The sequence below is a fragment of the Bos taurus genome, chromosome 13 (genome assembly GCF_002263795.3).
Source record: "Bos taurus isolate L1 Dominette 01449 registration number 42190680 breed Hereford chromosome 13, ARS-UCD2.0, whole genome shotgun sequence".
In the NCBI taxonomy this organism is placed as follows: domain Eukaryota; kingdom Metazoa; phylum Chordata; class Mammalia; order Artiodactyla; family Bovidae; genus Bos; species Bos taurus.
In genome coordinates this window covers 40,661,064-40,683,289 of record NC_037340.1, presented here as the reverse complement: position 1 = coordinate 40,683,289, position 22,226 = coordinate 40,661,064, and the positions used below count along the sequence as shown (strand labels likewise).

General features: G+C 39.6%; 1 protein-coding gene across 4 annotated transcripts in view; it reads right to left on the bottom strand.

The window, feature by feature from the left end:
* Positions 1-4,998: 4,998 nt before the first annotated feature.
* The window catches only part of XRN2 (5'-3' exoribonuclease 2), a 62,795-nt gene continuing 45,567 nt past the window's right edge, over positions 4,999-22,226 (bottom strand). For 3 of the 4 annotated variants that reach the window (XM_010811235.4, XM_010811234.4, XM_025000584.2), the window contains 5 exons: positions 22,029-22,160; positions 20,073-20,203; positions 12,687-12,750; positions 7,765-7,903; positions 5,068-5,614 (listed from right to left, as the gene is read on the bottom strand). In XM_010811235.4, coding sequence (XP_010809537.1) covers positions 5,549-5,614; positions 7,765-7,903; positions 12,687-12,750; positions 20,073-20,203; positions 22,029-22,160 — 532 coding nt within the window. In that variant the 3' untranslated portion in view covers positions 5,068-5,548. Of the gene's footprint in view, positions 5,615-7,764; positions 7,904-12,686; positions 12,751-20,072; positions 20,204-22,028; positions 22,161-22,226 lie in introns of all 4 variants that reach the window. The other variant, NM_001192472.1, reaches the window with a different exon arrangement.

Here is a 22,226-nt window from a genome sequence, read left to right as displayed (position 1 = left end):
GCTTTTTTTTTTTTTATACTAGTTGGCATGATGTGACAACACAGCTCAGTTTATTCATGATTTAAAGAACTGGTAGTAGATTAAAAATGCTAAAAGAAGGCTGGAGAAAGTGAGTTCATAAAATGAAGAAAAATTAAAGACATAACATGGATAATGCATGTTTTACAAATGACCAAAACATTTCCCAGAGACCCTAAACCTCTTCTACATTTTTGAAATTTTAGAATTATAGTTTGAAGTGAAACATTTTATTTCATTTCATTGCTTGGGTATTTTTCTGAACTGTGCAAAGTGTTTTTAAAAGTTGCACTTTCTCTATATTTTCTACAGTAAACAGTAATAATAATTAAAAACTCCAGTTCCTTTCACAAAGAGAAAAAAAACACTACAGAAGCAAGTGAATCAATCTTTATCAAGGGTCTGTGAATGCATTTTTGTAAACTGACAACTGATTTTTAACACATTTTACATAAAGAAAATTTGAGCAGAAAAAATATGAAAATGATGCAGTACACTTTCAGAAAATTCTCCCAGTTTGAGTTTTTGCATACTAATAAAATTGATTTTCAAAATGCTAGCCAGGCTAGCATAACTATTACCGATGTGCCAGGTTTAAAAATGCTTCTTTATATTGATTCCTTCAATTTCTGAAATTCTACTTCTAGAAAACATGTTACAAAAGTTCACATGGTTTGTAATTTTTTTTTTTTTTTTACAGCCCAATACTTAACAAAACCAGTAGCTTATGGAGTAAGGGTTCCGAGTAGCATATTTAAAGAAAATAAATCTTCATGCACAGTTTTTCCCTTGATAATTTCTGGAACAAAAAAATCCCTTAGACTAAGTGAACTATCAATCAAAAAGACCATTAAGAAGAAACAGCCTTCTTTATACAATATTTTCTGAAAGTGTATTTGGTACAGGCATATCTTTCTCCTTTCAGCGTTCCTTTAAATAGTAAGGGACTCAAGCCAGAGGTAATTGCCGCAGAGAGCTTAACATTCTGCACCCAGAAATGTACTGAGTTTATGTGTGCACATCCAGAAATTAGGATAAGGTTTGCTTTTGAAACATTAAAATAGAAAATGTTTATACTGTAGAATTCCACATTCTGATTAATGTGAAACAAAAGCTTTTTTTGCTTCTTTTGCAATTAGTGCTTTGCAGATCTTTTATAAAAACACAAACAGCCAGACTAGGTGAAACTCATTAACTGAAGAGGAGGATAAGTGTCTTCACAACCAAGAGAGAGGTTGGCGCAGGGTTTAAGTGGGAACAAAGCCCCTCCAAAGTTTAGCAGAGGCCACAGCAAAACTCAGTTTGAGAAATGCTAACTGAGGATGTCACAGTTTCCTAAAGGTTTTTGGGGTTTTACAACACTCTAACCTATTTTTTCCCAGTTGAGGCACAGAAACCAAAATCCAGAATCCAAGTTGCAGAGAGGAACGGCGGAGATTGCAGGTACTTTTCTGAAATCTGTGTTGGGATGTAAATTGAAGTAGTGTGTGTGTGTGTGTGTGTAAATTGAAGTTGTGCGTGTGTGTGTGTGCGCGCGCGCGCGCGCACGCCCAATGTTGAAAGATACAGGAAGGGTGTTTTGTACATGGAAGAGGGGGTGTAACCCAGTTGTCTTCTGTTTGAGGCTTTGCTTAGAACTAAAACCTAACAGTCAAAACAAGTAAGTCAATCAGACTTTTATCAACACAGATGTTGTGTCCAAACTCCATTCTGCTATTGACTGTTTACTTTCAATTTAAAGCAAATCAGAGACACAATCCTGTTCACTAAATGCAAGCACCTTCCAAAGACTTGCTTTGTTAGCTGCATTTCGCAATGATGACTTTTAGAAAGACTTAAATTTGTGAACTATAATCACATAAAGACCCATGACTGGATTTTAAGATATGAATTTGTGCATAAGATAATGCACAGTGTAATGGTGATAAAAGTTTCAGATGTAGTTGAGAATATGAATGATACCGCCCAACTCTTTAATGTTAACATTAATATGTGGATAAAACTCTGTATGTTAATTACTCAAGTCCAGTTTTTAAAAATACTGCTACTTGCCATGCTCAAATCCAATGAAACAGGGCACTAGGATACATTTTATTAAAAATGAATTAAATAAGTAGACTTTTGCTGCTAGTGAAAATGGGTGAGCATCTGGAGAAGATTCAAAGAAGACGAAGTCAGGAGTCACTCCAGTAAGTATTGAGATCACTTTGTGATTTTAGGATCACTTTTATGTCATTATTTTTTGAGCACGGAGATTTGGAAGCTTCTGAGAGAGGTGTTTTGGTTTCCTTTGTTTTTGCTTTAGAATGTTGGAATGAAATGCCTTTTCAGTTTCTAAATTTCCATGTAACCTCTTTCAGTAGTTGCTTAGGTGATTTCTAATAAACGTTTAATCACAATGTTACCTAAGTTTAAGTTGTGCAAACTGTTTTGCGGTAGTAAATGGTTCCATTCCCATTTCACACACACTAATTAAAGCCTGTTACCTCTGGCCCTCGTGCCATACATGCGGTATCAGATAACTAGCAATGCAGATGTTCACCTCACCCTGAGTGGAGAAGAAATCCGCCGAGAATGGGCCGCTTGCTAGTTAAATTAGTTTTGGCACTCGCGGGCCGAAGGCTAGCGAATCTGCTCCAGGCAGCCGCGGAGCTGGACGAGCCGGATGCAGACCACGCCCGGGACCGCGCCGCTTGCTAACCCGGCTTCCAGGTTACGTCGGAGAACGACTACATTCTGATTTCCAAGCCAAGCGAAATTCACTTACCTTCAGGCTTAGAACTGAAAAAAAACAGCAGCCTCGGAGAAGACCCTTTCCGCTGCCTCCTTCCAGGGCCGATGATCGCATCCATGCGGGGACCCAAGGAACCCAGGTGATGATGCCGCCGACGCGCGCCCCCCTGAGCCGCCCGCCCGGCTGTGGCTCGGGGTCAGCCTGCAGGTCACCTCCCCACCTGCTTCCCCGACACCGCGCGGCCGGACAGCGCTCCGGGATGGACGGATGGCCGTGTGCTGCCCTCGACCTTACCCTGAAGACAGACGCTCACCACCGGCTCTCAGCGCCGCGATAAAGTCGGGCTGTCCCCAGGTTCTTAAATGCTTAAAAACCTTCAACATGAGACCTTGAAAACCTTGGCCCTATTCAAGCATAGTAAGGTGGAGTAAACTACACAAAATCGATCCTTTGGCTTTTACTCCGGAGTGTGGAGAGGGCTAGTTACAGCTTTAAACGCGCCACTGAAAGTTCTAAAAAGCCTTTGTTGAAATAACGGGGACTTTTTCTGAAAGATTCAAACGTGGGGACAAGTTGTAAAGAGATGTCAGAGTAAGGAGAGAGAAGGAAGCAAGGGCTCACCACCTGCTATAGGAAAGCTAGGGGCTTAGTTTTCCCATCAGGCTTTTGCTTAGATAGATGTCTTTGAAACACTTAAAAACATTTTCAAACTTAATGTTTTCATTAGTTATGTGCAATGGTGCAAAAAACCAAGTCAAAATTACTTTAGATATGCTCATGAAAACTTAAAAAACTAGACCAAAATTAATGATCTGAGAAATCTAGGTCCTGTAGAAGCATGGCTATAGGGTACTTATTGAAGCTGTATACCCTAAGACGTGTACATGGGCTCCTTCTGCATATGCAATACTTGATTCAGGTGTTACACATTTTTAATACTCAGCAGATAAACAGCATCATTCCTTCATTCTATTGTGATGGTAATATATAATGGTTAATTCCCAGCAGAGACTCTTTATTTCAACAATAAAGAACTCTGCTCTATTCACCCATCATCAGCAATGAACTCAATAGCTTCAAAATACCTTCCTATCCAAGGTTAAGGTGGGATTTTTCCTGAAGAGATTTAAGATTAACAAGTTGCCTTTGTTGAATATTAAAGCAAAAATGTCCAAAGTCAGAAAGACAGAAATCTGATTTTACAATCTGAGGCTAGAATGGAAAAGGGGACAAATCTTCATACATGTGTCTAAATCTGTTGTGGAAAGCGAAAAACACATATGGAAGTGCTTGTGTGTGACCTGTAAGCATACATTTAAGGAATGAGTGTACTTACTAGCAAGGAAAAAATGAGTACAAATTGGAATCTATTGTGAAATAATGCAAAAATATACCAAGGAGCATAGGCAATTTAGCTAGGAATTAAACTTTTCAGGTTTTCTTTTTTAAATCCTTTATTTATTCATCTCTGGCTGCACTGGATCTTCATTGCTGCGCTCTGGGTTTCTCCAGTTGTGGTGTGCGGGTTTTCCTTGTTGTTGAGCACAGGCTCTAGGGCAAGTGGCCTTCAGTAGTTGCAGTGCTGGGGCGTAGTTGCCCCATGGCATGTGGAATCTTCTTGGACTGGGAATTGCACTGGCTGGCAGATTCTTAATCACTGGACCACTAAGGGAAGTCCAAAACTTTTCAAGTTTTCTTCTTTCTGTTCTTCCATTGTGGTTTTTTTTTTTTTTTTTTTTTCAACTAAAGTATAACTGACCTACAACACTGCATTAGTTCCAGGGGCATAGACTGATTCCAGATTTCTATACATTACAAAATGATCACCACAATAAATCTAGTTACCATCTGTCACCATACAAAAATAATATTATATTCTCCATGCTGTAAATTTCATCCTATGACTCATTTATTTTGTAACTAGAAGTTTGTTTATACCACAGTCTTCCTCACCTCTCTCTCATCACCACCCCCTGAACTTTTCTCAAAGATTTTTCTCAAACTTTGAGAATTCTCCAAGATTTAAAACAAATCTTTAAAACTACAGCACAAATATGCATGAAATTTGTAAAATGTAGATAATCTCATGAAGATTTTATAACTTGCCAAATTAGTAGTGGAAAGGCATACGTGAGTCGGATGGGTTGTCTTTCTGACCATATCCTCTTAAAATCTACTTCTTCATTGATTTTCTTTTGACATCTAATTGTAGAAAATTCTGATATAGTGGTAAAAAAAAAAAAAAACAACCATACACTTGCCAAGATTTTCAAAGTTTAAATACTGTAAAAGAAAAACAACAAAAGAGACCAGAGTTCTAAGTTTTGCATTGTTTTTTACTAAAGTCCAGAAATTTCCATATGACAAGTACATCAATGAAATGTTCCCAAAGAAATACTGAACAATATACACTCTAGTTAGCTGAGGGTTCCAGCTCAAGAGTTCATACTTAATTCTTGTGCATTAAAAATCAGCATGGATCTTAGATGATCTAGAATACACTGTGTTTTGAAATCCACAGCTGGTTTGATTTTTAACCATAATGAAAAACCAGTATTCCTATTCCATCAAATGTGTTTTACAAGCAATAATAAATTCAGATCCACTGTATTATGCAACACACATCTTTGGAAAGCAACATAAAACAGTGAGATCGGATCAGTAGAAATATACAGTTAAAAGAAATACACAAAGTACTGTAGTTTTATTAAAAACTACTACTTGAGAAAGAAATCTTTCCACAAATAGCATAAAACTGTAGAATGATGAAAGGATCTGGGAAAGCTTTACAAAAGCCTAATTCCAACTGTATCTTCCTGAGGGTGGTGGCAAAGGGTATTTCCTTCCTTCTCTGGGATATCCCTGAAGGAAAAAAAAAAAAGCAAAAGTTTACTTTGTGGATTAACACTCCTGCAAAGAAATTAATCTTACTTCTCAATGGAAAAACATACCAAAAAGAAAGGGACTATTTCTTATAGGTATATCACATGGATGGTCTCCATAAACACGTGTATTTGGTTTTCAGCCTTTTCCAAAGCTGCACGTGAGTGGAAATTAGCATAAATGCTATCACTGACAACTAACCAAATCAGCCTTAACAAGAACCTAAGAAATTCCTTAAAATGTACACAAATGAAGGACAGTTAAGTGTCTTGTGTAAAACACTTGTCAGTCTCGCCCACCACCAGCCCCTCCCCCAGCCCCCATGGTGTTTCAGGCCACATTGTGGGAAGGTGCCCATGTCATCCTCAGACATATTAGACTAGGAAAGCCATTTTGCTTAACCAAGGAAGGAGCTTGCTGCCTCAGCTGAAGCCCTTAGGCGTTTTTGTTTGTTTAGCTATAAATAATAGTAGACCACATTAGGTTATTACATAATCAATTATAGCGAACTTTCAAAACATTTCCTAGTATGCTTCCAAACACCATTTAGGTACAACCTAAAGATGAATGTGATGTGTCTGCCATCACAACTCCTCGTTTCTAGGGAGGATTCTAAAATGGACCCCTTTCCCCATACTGGCTCAGAGCACTTTACTAGTTCTCCACTAAAAATATACTGAAAGTATAGTTTTACTGGTTTTAACAGTGAGCTTCTACAATTTAACAGTGCTTCAAAATTCTACTTGAAAAAGAAATCTTTGCAGAAAAAAGGCTGAAAAAGAAATGTATTTCCAAAAGGTCCTAAATGATTTAGATCTCCTGAGTGAATAACAATTAGACCTCCTGGAACAGCAGAAAGCTCCTCTAAAGGGAGGGTCTCCCCTAAAGAAGGCAGGAGAGCCATTGAACTGGGGTCAGAAGTTAACAGGCACCCCCAGCTCTGCTGCTGAACAGCAGATATGAGGTTTTAACTCCTGACTTGGAAAATGAGGGGACTGGACTCAAATTTCTCCAGAGCAACTTCTAGTTGCAGGTACACCTTCCTTTCACCTTGACTCTAGCAGCATAAAGTCTCAATCTAAAGAACCTGCTGATATCATCTGTAGAGATTCTGGGCAGACAGTATGTAAAGTAATATTATACATCTAAAGAACTGTTAACAAAATTCTCTCAAAGGACAACTAAGATGATTATTTTCTTATAAAGTGAACTGAGACTTTTAAGAGTACACCAAAAAAAGTGTGAAGAAAAGATTTTTCTTAGCTGGCAAGAGATTCTTCTCAGTTGTCAGAAGAAAGGGACACATGGCAAGAACGTGAGTTAGAAAATTAATACTTGAAGCACTGCAAAAGGCTGAGGTAACACAAGGTAAGCAATTTAATAACCACTTCACATCAGCAACTCCACGAATACTACACACTCTGAATCACTGCATTCAGACCCTGCTCTCTGGCAAGCACTGGATTAAGGAGCATGTAAATACTGGCCAGGGTGTCAAATGGCTGAGGCACAGACTGAGGCAAACAGACCTCAGGCTTAAATGTTGCTATAAATGGATGTATTATAAAGAGAAGGAAATAAAGCTTCCTCTTACTGAATCTGTCTAGGAATTACTATACTCATTCAATGTATGTTTAAATTTAGTTTAAAAAAGTGGGAAATTAGGAGAGATTTCATTCCATGAAGACACAACAGATAAATCAAGACAGAAAACTCCTAAGGGGAATAAAAGTAACAGCTGAAAAGGTGAGAGATTACTTTCGGCTTCTATAAAATTACCATTCATTTTGAGAGATCCAGTTTCTAATACAACAAAAAGCAACATTATAAAGAGAAACAATATGTTTTGGTGCTGGACCATATTTGTGCTAAATATTGGACTGCTGTGATTAAAGGGGCTTTTGGTCTGAAAATTCTTCAGCATCTTCAAAGTACAACCTATTTAGTGAGGCAGATACTCACCCCATAAACATTTTTAATGAGAGATCCAGGGGAAACTGAGCTACTCTTAACAGTACTTACACAGAGATATTTTAAAACAACCAACCAACCATTGAGTCCCAAGAGGTACGGTTAGGACAAAGTGAGCAGTAAGCTTTCCACCCCAAAGCCCACACCACATCCATCACCTGTCTCCCTCCACGATCGTCACGTCTGGGTGGATACCCGCCCGGCCCAGCCAGCATCTGGTACTGGTTTGGCTGGAAGGCTGCATTTTGGGTTTGGAGCATCCGGTTCCATGGTAGCAGAGGTTCGGCCCCAACACCTCTGTGGAAAAGCATCACATTTACATTAAAGGTCAAAAATCTGGCAGGTACCATTTCCAAATTTGGGACAATCCAGTGCGCCTGGATTTGTCATATGGAATATATAGGACCAGAGTGGCCTTCAGGTCCCTCACAGCGAGTGTAGTGTAACATACTTCATGAAATATCAGCATCTGTTTAAAACTCAGTTGAATCAGAAAGATCTGACTTAAAAAAAAAAATTGTTCATCTTCAATTGTAAAGTTTCCTTTTTAGTCACTAAAGTTTTGGACCCAAGATCACCAAGCTGGCTACATTTTAAGATGCTATCCAAAGAGTAAACATGCACGAGACAAGAGAATGAAGCTTTATTTTTTAAAATGTCCAGGCTCGTTCTTCGAGTCCATTCTTTCTAGTTAATTGCATGCTGCAAATGAATTCTTACTGCTGAGTATTTTGAATCTAGGGTAGGGGACTTGGCTGTTTTTTCCCATCCATTATTCTGCTCAATATGTCAGAAGGTCTGATCAGGAGGAAACCTTTTCAAGTTCTATTGATGCGGCTTTCAATTGACCATGGTGACCTAGCAACATGAGCACTAATTGGCATGGACTGACTGGCATTTGGTGTACAGTTTACATGGGAACACAGATTCAAAAGCTATTATAACCCAGTTTGCTGGCCCGGATTACTGGTCAAAAGAAATGTTTTAATTGTTTTCAAGTGCCTATTTTAACTCTGCAGATACAAAACAACAGGTATGAAGTATTAAATCATAACAATTTAAAGCTGTCACATAAACAGTGTAGCAAAGATTTACCCTCTAAAGGCAATCACCCTGTATGACACAGCTTTCTTGAGGTATTTTCCTCAACTTCCATTTTATTCAACAGTCACTACCAAGAATAAACAGTAGCAAAATTCCCTAGTGTACTTCAGCAGTAGAAGCTTTGGGGGGTGTTACAGACACTGAGAGGAATTATAAGAAAACCTGAAATTTGCTAAAGCACTGAGTAGCTGGTATTAGCTATGACCACATCAGCATATGAATCTCACTGCCTAGGTCTTAGCAGGGAAAGCCCAAAGCTGGGCTCACCGGGTAATGCATTCTTCTCACAGCTATTCAAGCCTGAATCCATCCTCTCCACCCCCACTCTCCTTCCTTCACTTGGAGCTTGCCCTTTAAAAAAAACAAACAAAACCAGCAAAGATAACTATTTTTGTGTGATGTCTCCAAGAAGTGCTCTCTAAAGAATCCTAGAAAGGCCAGTGCTATTCTTCACAGTTAGTGGTGGGACCAGAACTCTAATAATATAATCTGCTGTGAGTCGAAATAAACTGAAAAATCTGTACCTCAGAAAGAATATGCATATATTCGGGGCTTTTACTTATTTCTGAATTCACTAATACAAATATATTTCAGTGAGAATGGCTCAACTGTCAAGCAGGAACGGCTCTGTATGCAGAGAAGACACGGTCTCTTCCAGTCTCTGCAGGACTGAGCAGTTAAGGTTCATGCTGTGACCAAGGAGGCTCGTGAAAATTGGGCCATTAATGCAAAACCCGCTTGTTTTACGTACAGCTCACATGCTGTTTATGAGCTGTGATCATGTTTTCTCCACAGTTTTACAACAGTAAAACTAAGTCAACTGAGTTTCAGGAAAATCAGCTGGCATGGCTAAAATACATTATAAATGCACTTCTCCATTATTTTATGACCTAAAGAAAGGAACAAGGCCACAATGTAGGAGCACAAAGTTCTCCTTTTGGTTTAAAACGATTACCTGAAATGGGTTTTGACAAAAATATTTATAAAAATAATAATCAAATAGTTACAAAAATAATTAATTAAATGGAAAGAGCCATGTAAGAGGGACTTGTATGAACTACCCTCTTCTGCTTGATAGTGGCAGAAAGGCCTTTATTTTACCTAAGTTTATCATATTTCTATACTAATTATATCAGTTTGCAAATACTTTTACAAACTGAAATCTGCCCTGGAAAATACATTCTAAATCTGAGATGGAAGTGCTGAGGCTGACACACATTTTTTTTAATGAGTAGCTAATGATTGAAGCAACTTATTTGAGGCATTCCGCACCATGGATGGCAAAAATATTCTTAAGTTTCTGAATTACTGTTTTGGAAAGTAGCTGGCAGTATGACATAACTATATACTACTCATTGTTTTAATTTATTTTAAATTTATTTTAAAATATTTTAAATTTATAAATACACACACACACACACACACACACACATATATATGTATATAACAAATCAGCTTTTAAAAATCTACGACTGAGCTTAGTACCTATTAAGTTAAAAAACTAAATGGCCACTTTGGATAAGATATGGCCAGAAAAGAGACTCCCCACTGGCAAGGACACAGACAACAGGGCAGCACCCAGGGGAGGAGGAGGCACGAGCTGGACCTGGACCTCGATCACCATCATGATGACGGCTAGGTTGTCCTTTTGAGGGGAGGCAAAGGTGGGAGCAGGGTGTTCCTGTTGTAATTTAAGTGAAATGAACATATGAATTATAAATACTATCTCAAAGTAGGAATTAATTCAATAAACAGTGTAGTTTATGTTTAAAAAAAAAAGTACACTTAAAAAATTTTCTCCTCTAATAGGGTTCTCAACCAAACACTTAACAGTGCAGTGGAAAAGTACTGAACTAATGATCAGTGAAACCTGGTTCTAGCAAGAATTCTACTTACCAGTTGTGACATCTCAGCAAAGGCAAAGTGAGTTTGTATTTTCTCCTCTATGTCATGTAAGGTCAGAAAGGTTAGACTGACACAGGCTACAGAAATGAGTGATGTATCTGCTGAAAGGCTGGCTAATGGAGAAGTTTAGGAGGCTAAATTCAAACTTTGTTTTCTTTAAGAATAAACAGTGTGTTTCTTAAATGACCGCGCTCTAAGACATAAGAAAGAATTCTATTAAGCTCACACGTAACTTCTGCCTTATGGCACGGTTTTAGTTTCTGACTGAAAGTAAACCAAAACTCCAACAGAACACACCTCACATCTGCTGGGTTCACAGAGTCAATCAGGAAGATACCAACTTGACTAGGGCACAGATCATAGATCAAAGAAAACCCCACGGATGTCAGGACATAAGTGACGATCTTAGGGGGGCTTAATGTGGAGAGGGAAGGAAAGCTGCAGAACTGAAGAAAGGGTGCCTCAGAAGGGGAAGGACTTCTCTGAAGTCCCTGTGGCTTCACGGGACAGGATGCTCAGAGCAGTTTTCTGATGAGTTTTGCTCGGGTGAAAAGTTTCTTGGTAAAGAACGGTATGGAAGAGAGACCTCAGATAAGCTACTGAACTGTGGGCTTCAGTTTCCTCATATGTAAAAGTAACAATATCTACTTCAAAGGGGTGACAGGAGGAATAAATGAATTCATGTTTCTCTGGTGATTATTAATATTGGTGAGTATTTAATAACAAGGGAAAAAGCAAGCAACAAAGTGGGGAAACCAAATCTTAAACATCAAACGTGACAAACGTTCTGCAGAAGACGGTCATCTAAGGTTAGATCAGTGTGAATGTGATAATATGTATTTAGAAAAATTCACCCCTCACTCATTTAGTGACGATGGTGCCACTCTGAGGGTGCTGAAGTGGCACATACCATGTGCCCTGAGCACTCACACTGAAAGCAGAACATAAACACAGGCAAGAGCAGCTGTTCTAAATTAAAATGCAGCTTGCACTAAGTAGCTGATACTATTAATAAACAATCGAATAACATAATTTCTTTTATCTTCTTGAAGAAAATAATGAAATGAGGTTTTGGAGTCTCTAAAAAAAGAACTTTCTTAAAGGGGGTAGAGGTTATAACCCTGTTCAAATAACAACACTTCATTCATTTCGGATGTGAACAGATCAGACTGCTAAAACGGCAAAGGAGAGGCGAACAAAACAGATTAGGACTGGGAAGGCAAAGAAGGAAGCTGTGCTAGGAGGAGGCTTAAACTCGTCTCAGCATCTACCGATGCGGGCAAGACCAGCATGAGACGACAGACTTTAAAGCTACCCTTAAAAATTATTCTTCAGATGTTAATATAATTATTCATAACACGCCTGGCTGCCTTGTCGTGCAGAGACCACCTGACTTAGGCGCGCACAACTTATCAATGAAAGAACACATGTCAAACATCCCTTGTTATTAAACCATGTCACATTCTTCCTCGTCCGTGGTACTTATTAGACTGCAGATCCCATAATCCTCTTCTGAGTCCCTTCTGCGTTTAATTCAGTTCAGTCTTAAGTAGTTGAAGAAACTGTTTTCAGTGGCAACTAATAACCACTGACCTACAGTGACACTGCACCACAATAAGCTTGTCAACCCTGAAAAAGTTGTACCAAAGAAGCTGATTAGGACTTCAAGAGGTCTGCAGCAAGGATCAATGGTGGGTCTGTACTGACACTGTGTTGCCGGCAAAGAAATGATAAAAGTGGAACCCCATTAGTTATGCCTCATTAAGCTGCACAACTCTTCTAAAAAGAAATTTGTTTAGCCTGACCAAAACCTAATAACAATTTTAAGCTCTCTGTGTTGCATTTTTCAGGGCACCTCAAAAGCATCAATAAAGTAAAGGCTAGGAACCAAGAAAAGCAGGAAACTATATAAATATGAATCTTTTGCTTCAACGTGTTAACCATGTATTTTCCTAAAGAACAGGCCCAAAAGAAATTCTTTAGAGGGGAGAAAGTACATTTCATACTACAGAGAAAGCCCAAACCTCAAATGCTGGTGTGAAAAATTAGTGAAAACTCATGTCTGCATTACCTGTCAAATCTTTGCTGCTGGAAAAGGGGAGGGGGACCTCGCCAGGAGTCCTGAGGCCTCACATCTGGAAGATAAACAGGAAAGGATTAAACAGCAGATTTTTTTTTTTTGGAAAAGTAATTATTACTCAGCTACCCACATATATTATAATTAACAATTCTTGGGAAAAATTGAGACTGAATATACTAACTAGCATAATTACACACCATGGAAAAGTGAAAAGATATGAAATCAACAAAGTCAACAAATTTGTCTGTAAAATTATTTCTCCTTTGATAAGAAAACATAGCTTTTAGTTTGAGAAGCCTTTCTCATTAAACTCACGTTTCTCCCTCCCTTGCTGTGTGTGTACGTGTGTGTGCAAAGACATATGTATGTATTTTACATTCATATTTTAAATGCTGTGCAAAACAATGGTATTTTGGCTTTATCCATAAACAAAAACTGAACAAATAAGTAACTTTAATAGAAAGCCTAAAATCTGCCCCTTAAACATGTCAACTTGAAAGCACCCTGACTTTCTGAGCGATGCCAACAGGACGCAGACAGCAGTCTCTCCAAAACAGGCCAGAGGATGTGCTCACAAGGGATCGCCTACTTTCCTGCTGTTTTCTGACAGTCAAACCTCTTCCCCTAACATGAAGCGAAGCCGGGAACACTGAACGAATGACAAGCAACAGGTAAGTGGCTGCCGGCCCTCTGTGTAAATGGGCTGCAGGGCACCCCCAGCGCGGCCCACAGTTGGTATCAACTGTCCGCCGCTCTGGCCCCCACTCTCGGCCACCTTCTGGCAGGGTCTGAGTGTGACCAGCTGTTCCAGGAGTTGTCTAATGAGGTCTCCGTGTGAGGACAGTAAGGCCTCCAGACTCCCAAGGCCCAAGGACAACAAGGCTTACCATAATGTATTCAAGCTCACATTTTAATGGAAACACAAACTAGAAACATGCTTTTCAAAATTACTTTCTTAAAGGAAAGAAGAAATGAAAGCTTATCTCTGGTTAGCAACCAAAAAGATGCAATCTGGATTTACTTGAGGAGAAAAAGAAAGAGAAGTAGAACGGTGTTTTAAAACCTCCTGCCAAGGAGAATCAGGAACAAGTAAAGGCACCTGGCTGCTCACAAGGGTTCCAGCAGGAAGCACCTGGCTGTTTCCGCTCTGGAAGCAACATGGCCAAGGTGCTGGCCCAAAGAAAGCCTCCGAGGTGGACAAACCAGCCTAGGGGAGCCACCCAGTCCCAGGCCAATGGCACGTGCATGAGTGAGGCCCTCACCTCAATCACTCCCAAGCAGAATGCCATTCCAAACTGAAAGAGGGATGGCATTTCCAATCAATCTGAATTATGCCTCCCTGTCATCTCTTTAAAACCAAACTGTTGTTTAGTTGCTCAGTTGTGTCCGACCCTTTGTGACCCTATGGACTATAGCCCACCAGCTCCTCTGTCCATGGGATTCTCCAGGTAAGAACACTGGAGTGGGTTGCCATTTCCTTCTCCAGGGGATCTTCCCAACCCAGGGATTGAACCTGCATCTCCTGCACTGGCAGAGGGATTCTTTACCACTGAGCCACCCGGGAAGCCCTAAAAACCAAATTAGTAGCAGCCAAACCGAGAACAATGCTGATGACCTTTCTCTGTGGTCATTTAATATTCAGACCTGAATGGAAACTCAAGAAGTTCATCACCACACAATTCACAGGAAGCAAGGCCAGGAACCCTAGTCCGGCCCGGGCCGGAGTAATGTCTGAATCACTATGCACCATCAGGAAATCTAAATCAGAGGAGGTAAAACCAGAACTTCTTACAAGACAGCAATCATTTCACCTGTGTGGTTTATTTCTATAGAGAAATCTAAAATACACATACCCCAAAACACTATGATTTTCAATGAATTACGAAAAAGGAATCTACCAACAGTAAAACCAACACTTGGGCCACTTTTTCTAATCATTACTTTATTAAACTTGTAGTCCATAACTATTCAGATATTGTACCAAACTTAAGTTTGTGAAAACTGGTAAAATGTTCCCAGAAGCATTATAGTTTAGCGTCTTATTTATACAAAGTTAGCTAATATGAGAAACATCACCATGGAACAACTAAGCCCAAGGGCCACAACTATAAGCCTGTGCTTGACAGCCTGGGAACCACAACTACTGAAGCTCAACTGTGCTCTGCAACGAGAGAAGCCATCGCAGTGAGAAGCTCACACAGCAAGGAAGAATCAGTACAGCCAAAAAATGAATTAATAATTTAAAAAAAGATCAAAAGAAATACAGTAAATTTCATTCGGACCCCTGTCTAACTCTGTACTTTACACGTTCCAAAATCACTGTGGTCAGCCCAGAAACAGGCCTCCTTTTTAACAGACTTAATTCTGCGATTTGGGTTGCATGGTGTCTCTTTATATACGGTGTCATGGCAGAGTACGCACTCTCCATGGGACTGCCCCCTAATACGAAGAAAACTGAATGAAGATAATAAAAAAAAAACAGTCACATTAAGAAAAGCCTTCAGAAATGTTTATTCTAAGGTTTTATGAAAAGTAAAGGTAGGGGAAAAAAGCAGGTGTATTTCCTCCCAGGAACACTGTAAGTAGAGGCAAAGTCTTCAACATTCTAGAATATGCACTACATCTGAATATGCCACATTGTTAGATTAAGCACACCAATATTTCTAAGGAGAACTGGAATGTAAAGTTCACTGGGCACAAATGTTTTCTTCGGAGAGGCAGAGCCCTTCTCAGTAGTCTAACTGTATCCCTATAAGTGCCCAGGAAAGCAGCCGGAGTTCCTACCCCACCAACTCTGGTATGCCAGGTGCTTTCCTCTGTTTCTCGTTCACTATTTCTTACCACCAAGACAATCTTCTTTCCAAACTCAGCACATGCAAAAACTATCGTTTTTTGTTAAAAACCTAAGCAAATTTTATACGACTTTTAAAAATTCTATCACATGACTATTAAAATACCTCTTGCTCTCAAAGAAGAAAACTAAAGAGGATTGACAAACTTCAAGGCTACCTTTAAACAAATCTCTTCATGTGATTCTGAACAATATATATGGCACGTAAGTGTTCATAAAGCAGAAATACTTCCTGGCTGAGAAGTAATGAAATAGAATGCAAAACAAACTTATTATCATTCATTTGTATGGCTCTAACAGAAGATCCATTAGAGAGGGAGAGAAAAAATTCTGAGATACTGAATTGCACTTCAGAAAGGTAGAAGCACAAGAGAGAAAAAAATGAGAGCTAATTTTTTCCCATGATCTTTAAAAACACATCCGTTTTCTAGAGCTCTCCGGCCACAGAAACCAAGGCTTTACCAACAGTTCCTCAAGTGACAATTTACCTAATCAGCGTGGCAATCACAGAAAAGATTTCATGTTTACTGATTGCCACGAATCAAAAATCACTTTTCAAATGCAGATAACTGACAAGTTTACGGACTGAAATGAAGAGAAATGACATGCCATGTTCTCCAGGCTGCAGAAGCGAATGCTTTATTCATGCCGAGCACTCAGGGCTGCACTTGACTCCCAACAGTCCCCGGACAATCACCCATCAGCCAAAAACTGACACATCAAAGACAAATCAAAGACCGACAGAGAGACGCCTGCAGCAGACACTTGACAGAAACTGGCTCTGTGACCAGTGGCTCTCCTTGATGGAACTCAGCACCACATGAAGAAACAGCTGTGATACTACAAATATTTTAAAAGACTGACTAACCAGTTTAGATCTCAATTTTACTACAACTATTTCTAACCAAAACTTAAAGTTCAAAATTCTATAGAGAGGAACGCTATATAGAGGATCATTTATCACTTAATACTTTCATAGCACGCACCATGTGCCAGGTACTGGTTCAAGTACTTAATAACTTAAACTCATTCACCATGGAATTTTGTGAGATGGGTGTTCTCTGTACCATTTCAGAAATGAAGAAACGCTGAGTACTGATCAGAGCCTGCCTGAGGTCACAGGCTGTCAAGGGGTGGAGGGGAAGCCAGGACCACGCCCACCACACCGTGCCCCGCCACGGTCCACATGCACTCGCGCTGTTGGCTGAGGTGAGTCTCACGTTATTTTATGTCAGAAGCACCAGGAGAGCTGCCTCCTCAACCAGAGACTCAGAAGCTCAGGATCTCCAGGAGGCAAGACTGGGGATCTGCACATTACTTTCAATATTTTCAGTTTAGAATACACACATCTAATTAAAATAGGAGGGGAAACAAGCACACTTCACACATGCACTCTGGGAGTGAGCGTCTTGACAACACAGACTCATGGGGAGAAAATAAGAAAAGATCTTATCACTGGTCTTCTTAAAAGGATATCTCCACCCTAAAACATTTGGTATTCAAAAAAGATATGAAAGTGTAAATGTAAAGGATCAGATACAAATCAGATAGGAAATATAGAGAGACATACAGATGGATGGACGGATGGATGGATGGATGGACGGACAGACTGGTTGGCATACATGCAGGGATTAGGTCTGTCTGCATAAACAGAAACTGAGAGGTCACAAGTGGCCATGAGATAAATATGCCATAAAGATCTTAATGACAGTTAACTTAAAAAACAAAAGAAAGAAGGAAAGCCAAATCTTATGTTGAGCTGTGTGTGAAGAGTATGGGTGAAAACTTCACAGGACATGGGATTTCCTTTCCTGACCGCTGCAGCATTTGTCTGTGCTTATTGTACAAGTGTGGCCACAGATGAGTGCAGACTTTCACCTCTCTCCCTAACCAGAACCACCACCAAGCCTTTCCACAACCGATCTGTGGTTCTAGAAATGAGATGTAACTGTGTACTTTTCTCCTTTAAAAAGCTTCAAAAAGCTCTTGCAAAAAAAGAAACTCACACAAACCACTGAATTCTTTGAAGGATTAAGACATGACAACAATCTCACAGTAACCCTTACTAGAGAAATAAAAATGTAGGAAACACTTTTTAACTTGTTTTATGAGCCCAGAATGTGTGAAGCTGTAAACTTGTCTCTCAAATCATAGATATGAATCAATATCCCACAAAATGCTAACACACACACACACACACACACACACAGATAAATCAACATTAATCTCATTCCAGTAATGCCAGGTTAGTGTAATAGTCAAAAATCAGTTTGTGTCATTCACCACGTAACAGAAGAAGAAAAAATAAAAAACAAAGAAACAAACATTATCACCTCAAGAAATGGAGGAAAAGCAGTTGATAAAATCCAACATCCACGAGAAACAAGGAATAGAAGGAAACTCCTCCAACCTAACAAAGGTTATCTATACATTAAGATTTTTAAGTTGTTAAAATATAAATTAAAAATTTACCCAAAAATTAAATTATAGCCAATATCATATTTAATGGTGAAATATAATAAGTCTTGCCCTGAAGACTGGGAATGAAACAAGGATGCCCAGCATCACCACTTATGTTCAATCACACTAGAGGTCCTAGGTGGTGGAATAAAGCAAAAAAAACCAAAGGCATTAAGATCAGAAAATGAATACATAAATCTATCACTACTCACAGATGACATGAATGAAAAGGGCAAAATCCAAAAGAACATACAGACAAGACTTCAGAGTAAATGAATTTTAGTGACACTGTCAGTCAATATTCAAAAATCAACTCTCTCTCTCTATATATACAAGCAAGCAACTGGAAAATGATGTTTATAAGTCACCAGGCAGGGAGGGCCACCTGTTTCTTGCTCAAAGTGAATCCCTACTCTACAAAGCCTATTTCCTATTTTTAATTTTTATTTTAAAAATTTTATTTATCTTATTTTGGCTGCACCAGGTCTTTGTGGCAGGATGTGGGATCTTCCATCTTCTTTGGGGTATGTGGGATGTTTAGTTGCAACATGTGCGATCTAGTTCCCTGACCAGGACTCGAACCAGGCCCACTTATACAGATTCTCATTTGGGTCTGTGATGCCCTGTTAAGAACTAATGACCTGGGTAATACTTCCCAAGTGTGTTGCATATCACAGGTGATATAAAAGATGGTTTATTGGAGGTCCATGAAAAAGCCTGTTATCATCATGGTTGTATTCACTTTGATGTATATTTGAAAAAAATACATCAAGGACATCAAACCCAGAATGCATTGATCGATGATGGAAGGAAGCTGCTTAACACGGAGCCCGTGCTTTCTTTCACCTGTGCTATTCAAACTTGTTTTCTCAAACCTCAGACTCTCTACTCGACACACTGACCTCCAAAATTCCCCACAATCACAACCGTAGTCTTGAGAATGACTGACTAAACCAAGACACAGTGATAGATGGATTACACCTGGGTCTAGCATTTGCATCTTATTTTGTTCTCCTCTTGGGAAGCCGTGATACCAGCAGATAGAAGTAAACAGCCAAGAGCCACAGAAGAAAGGCACTGACGAGGAGCGTGTGAGTGAAGAGTGGGCTCTAACTAGCCGCCGGAGGTGCCCTCACCCACTGGTGAGCTCCCGGGGCACAGACAGCTCTTTCAAACTGATTAGATGCTTCAGTTGTATGTGGTACATCCTGATACATACTCCACATACAGACATAAATGGAAATGCTAAGAAACACTATTTGCTCAATTTTGGGGGGAAAGTAGCTAAAGAAACTACCGTACCAAGGAGCTCTCCACAGCCTATTAAACGCCACACCCTCTGTGCTTCCTTCACTGAACAGAAGAGAACCGTTCAAGTCCACAGACTTTACAATGGAGGCAAGAACGCTCCATTCACTATCATTAAGATTCACAGAGAAACATACAGACAGACGGAACACAGTGAAAACAGAACCCTGAGAGCAGGAGACTGTCAGAACTCCTTTCTTACAGGGCTTCAGGTTAAAAATGCTCTTGTAAATAAATTAGCATGAAATAATACTAAATACATGGCATAAATATTTCCCAACAATCATTACTTTAATCTGGTTCTTTGACAGGTGTAACTTTGATTTTAAAAGAGTTCTAAGGGTTCTCTGCAATAGAGTAACCCCTCCTGCTTTTTCTAAATTTAATGTTTCTTTGAAACATTCAGAAGAAAATTTAAATGATATGACACTTGGACTTAACAAAAATGTCAGCATCCTGGCCACACTGTATCTTCCCCTGCCACCCGGGGGCTGACTGGTTGGGAAGCAATCGGACAACCAGGAATGGAGATGCAAAGTCTTCATGAAGAAAAGTGGCTTTGAGATGGCCTGTACATGGCCTGTATTTTCTAGAAAATTGAGCACAGCCATGGAGCGCAAACGTAACATTAAATGGGGATACGAACTAAAATGAAGGCAATTATGTTGTTAGGTCCACCCTTTTAGCAATGCAGATCAGAAACCACCCTTTGTCGCAGTACTTAATCTAGGAGGTAGAACCCATTATGGGAAACATACTTGACATGAGCTTTGGAATCTGGGCTTGTCCTCGCAAGAGTGGCCGGTACATGTTCCCCTGGAAAGCTGCAGGTGGTGGTGCAGCGTTGCTGTAGACACCAGTTCCGGAGGAGCCTCTCGGCATAACGTGGCTGTGAAAGGACCCCCCAGCCAAAAAACAAGTTAGACACAGACACACCCATCACTATTATAATAAAACAAATCCTGGCAGCCATCTCGTCACTACTAGACCTGACCAAGACAAAGCGAAGTTGAAAGATTTATAATGAACAAAGTTCAAAACGTTACCTGATAATGAAGACAGCAAATGTTCATTTGTCACACCAAAGCTTCCTGATAATCATGTAACTATTTAGTACTTTATGCAAAAAAATCATTTCAGTCTATTTCTCTTTTTCTGCATTCTATTTACTTTTTCCCTCAAAGACCTATGCTGTGGCTGTCACTATACAGTTGACCCTTGAACAACACAGGTCCACTTATACGTGGAGTGTCTTCAACAGTAAACACCAGAGTCCTCCACAATCCATGGCTGTAGATGTTCAGTGAGTGAGCGTCCCTAATCCCACAGTCGTTCAGGGTTCACCTGTATATACTGCTACTCTATGTTTTACTATTTTCAGTTTATTGCATCAAACATTTCCATATACCTTTCATAGTCTTCCTAAGTGTAATGTGTATTAAGTATTACAGAATACTTACATGTTAGTGTCTCATACATTACTAAACCTGTCCACTCATTTAGTACTATTTAGTACTAGTAGTATAGACAGCAATGCCTAGAGACATGGGTGTATTACTAGGCTCCTTTAAAATATTTTCTCAGGATAAATTCTAAGAAGTAGGAATCTGAATCAAAAGTTCAGAGGATCCTCAGAACTTAACACCCTACTTAGAGATACTTCTACGTTGCTTTCCAAAGTGGCTGAAATAATGCAAAAAAGAAATCTAGAGAGTATTTTAGACTTGCATTTTTTTTTTTTTTTTTTACTATTAAATGAAGACTTTCAAGCAACCTGCCAAATACCTCACATTTATACAGTGGTTTAGAAACTATCCCAAGCAGTTAATCCCCCCAACTTCACGAGGCTGGTGTGATTATAACCTCCATTTCACACACAGGAAACAGAGGCAGAGAGAGGTTCTGTAACTTTAACAAGAATATCCAGTGGTAGACAAAGTGTCTGATCCAGACACTCAGGACTCAAAGCCCATGATGCCACTGTCCCTTACTAGTCACCACATAAAGTACATGCTACTGATGGTAACCTACTGCCTAAAGCCCACTTTGAATCTTAAAGCTTTCCTATGAATTGGAAATATCTATTTATGAGTTACCAACATCGATTCACAGATGATAACTCATTAATACATGCCCTAGCACTTTGCTCTTTTTATCTCAGCTTTATGTGTTTCTGCTTCAAAGCTCCCTCTTTTATAGCCAAGAAAAAAGAAAATTTGAAGCTAATGAAAGCAAAGAATAAAAAACAAATTCACAGCAGAGGAGATACAAAAGGCCAGCAGACACTTTGAGAGGCTTGACCTCACTAACACGCCAGGAGATACACTCAGGCATCACGGACGCCTCAACACACGGGCACAAGCCCAGGAGCTGGCGGCTCCTCATAGAGGGACTGTGACACCCAGAGGTTAACTCAGTCACAACTCTCTTGAGAGTAAAGAGCATGTTTCATTCTTTTGAAATAACGGTCAGAGACAGCAAGATCTCTTGAGAGAAAATAATGGAATTCTCAGGCAACACAAAACAATAGATAAACCAAAGACACAGAATTGAATTTAAAAAATGAAGAAAAGCAGAAAAGCATCAAAGTCATTAAAATAGCTGCAGAACAGTTATATTTAATGATCTCGAATATCTGTGGTGTAAGTGCTGAAAATGCTCCATGGAAGATTCCGAACAATCAAAATACACAGACAGAAAAACCTACCACTCACCCCAAAGCCCTGAAGGCTGCAGGATCCAGGTGGACAGGCCGCCGGTCCCGGTTAAAGCCAAGCTGGGGCTTCCACTGCCGTCCGTTGCTGGATTTCTCCCAGTCACTAGGTTTCAGGACCGGTGCGGGTTTTCTAACCATTTGAAAATACAATATTTAGTTACAGGGATGGACTTCACTTACACAAAATAAACTTTAA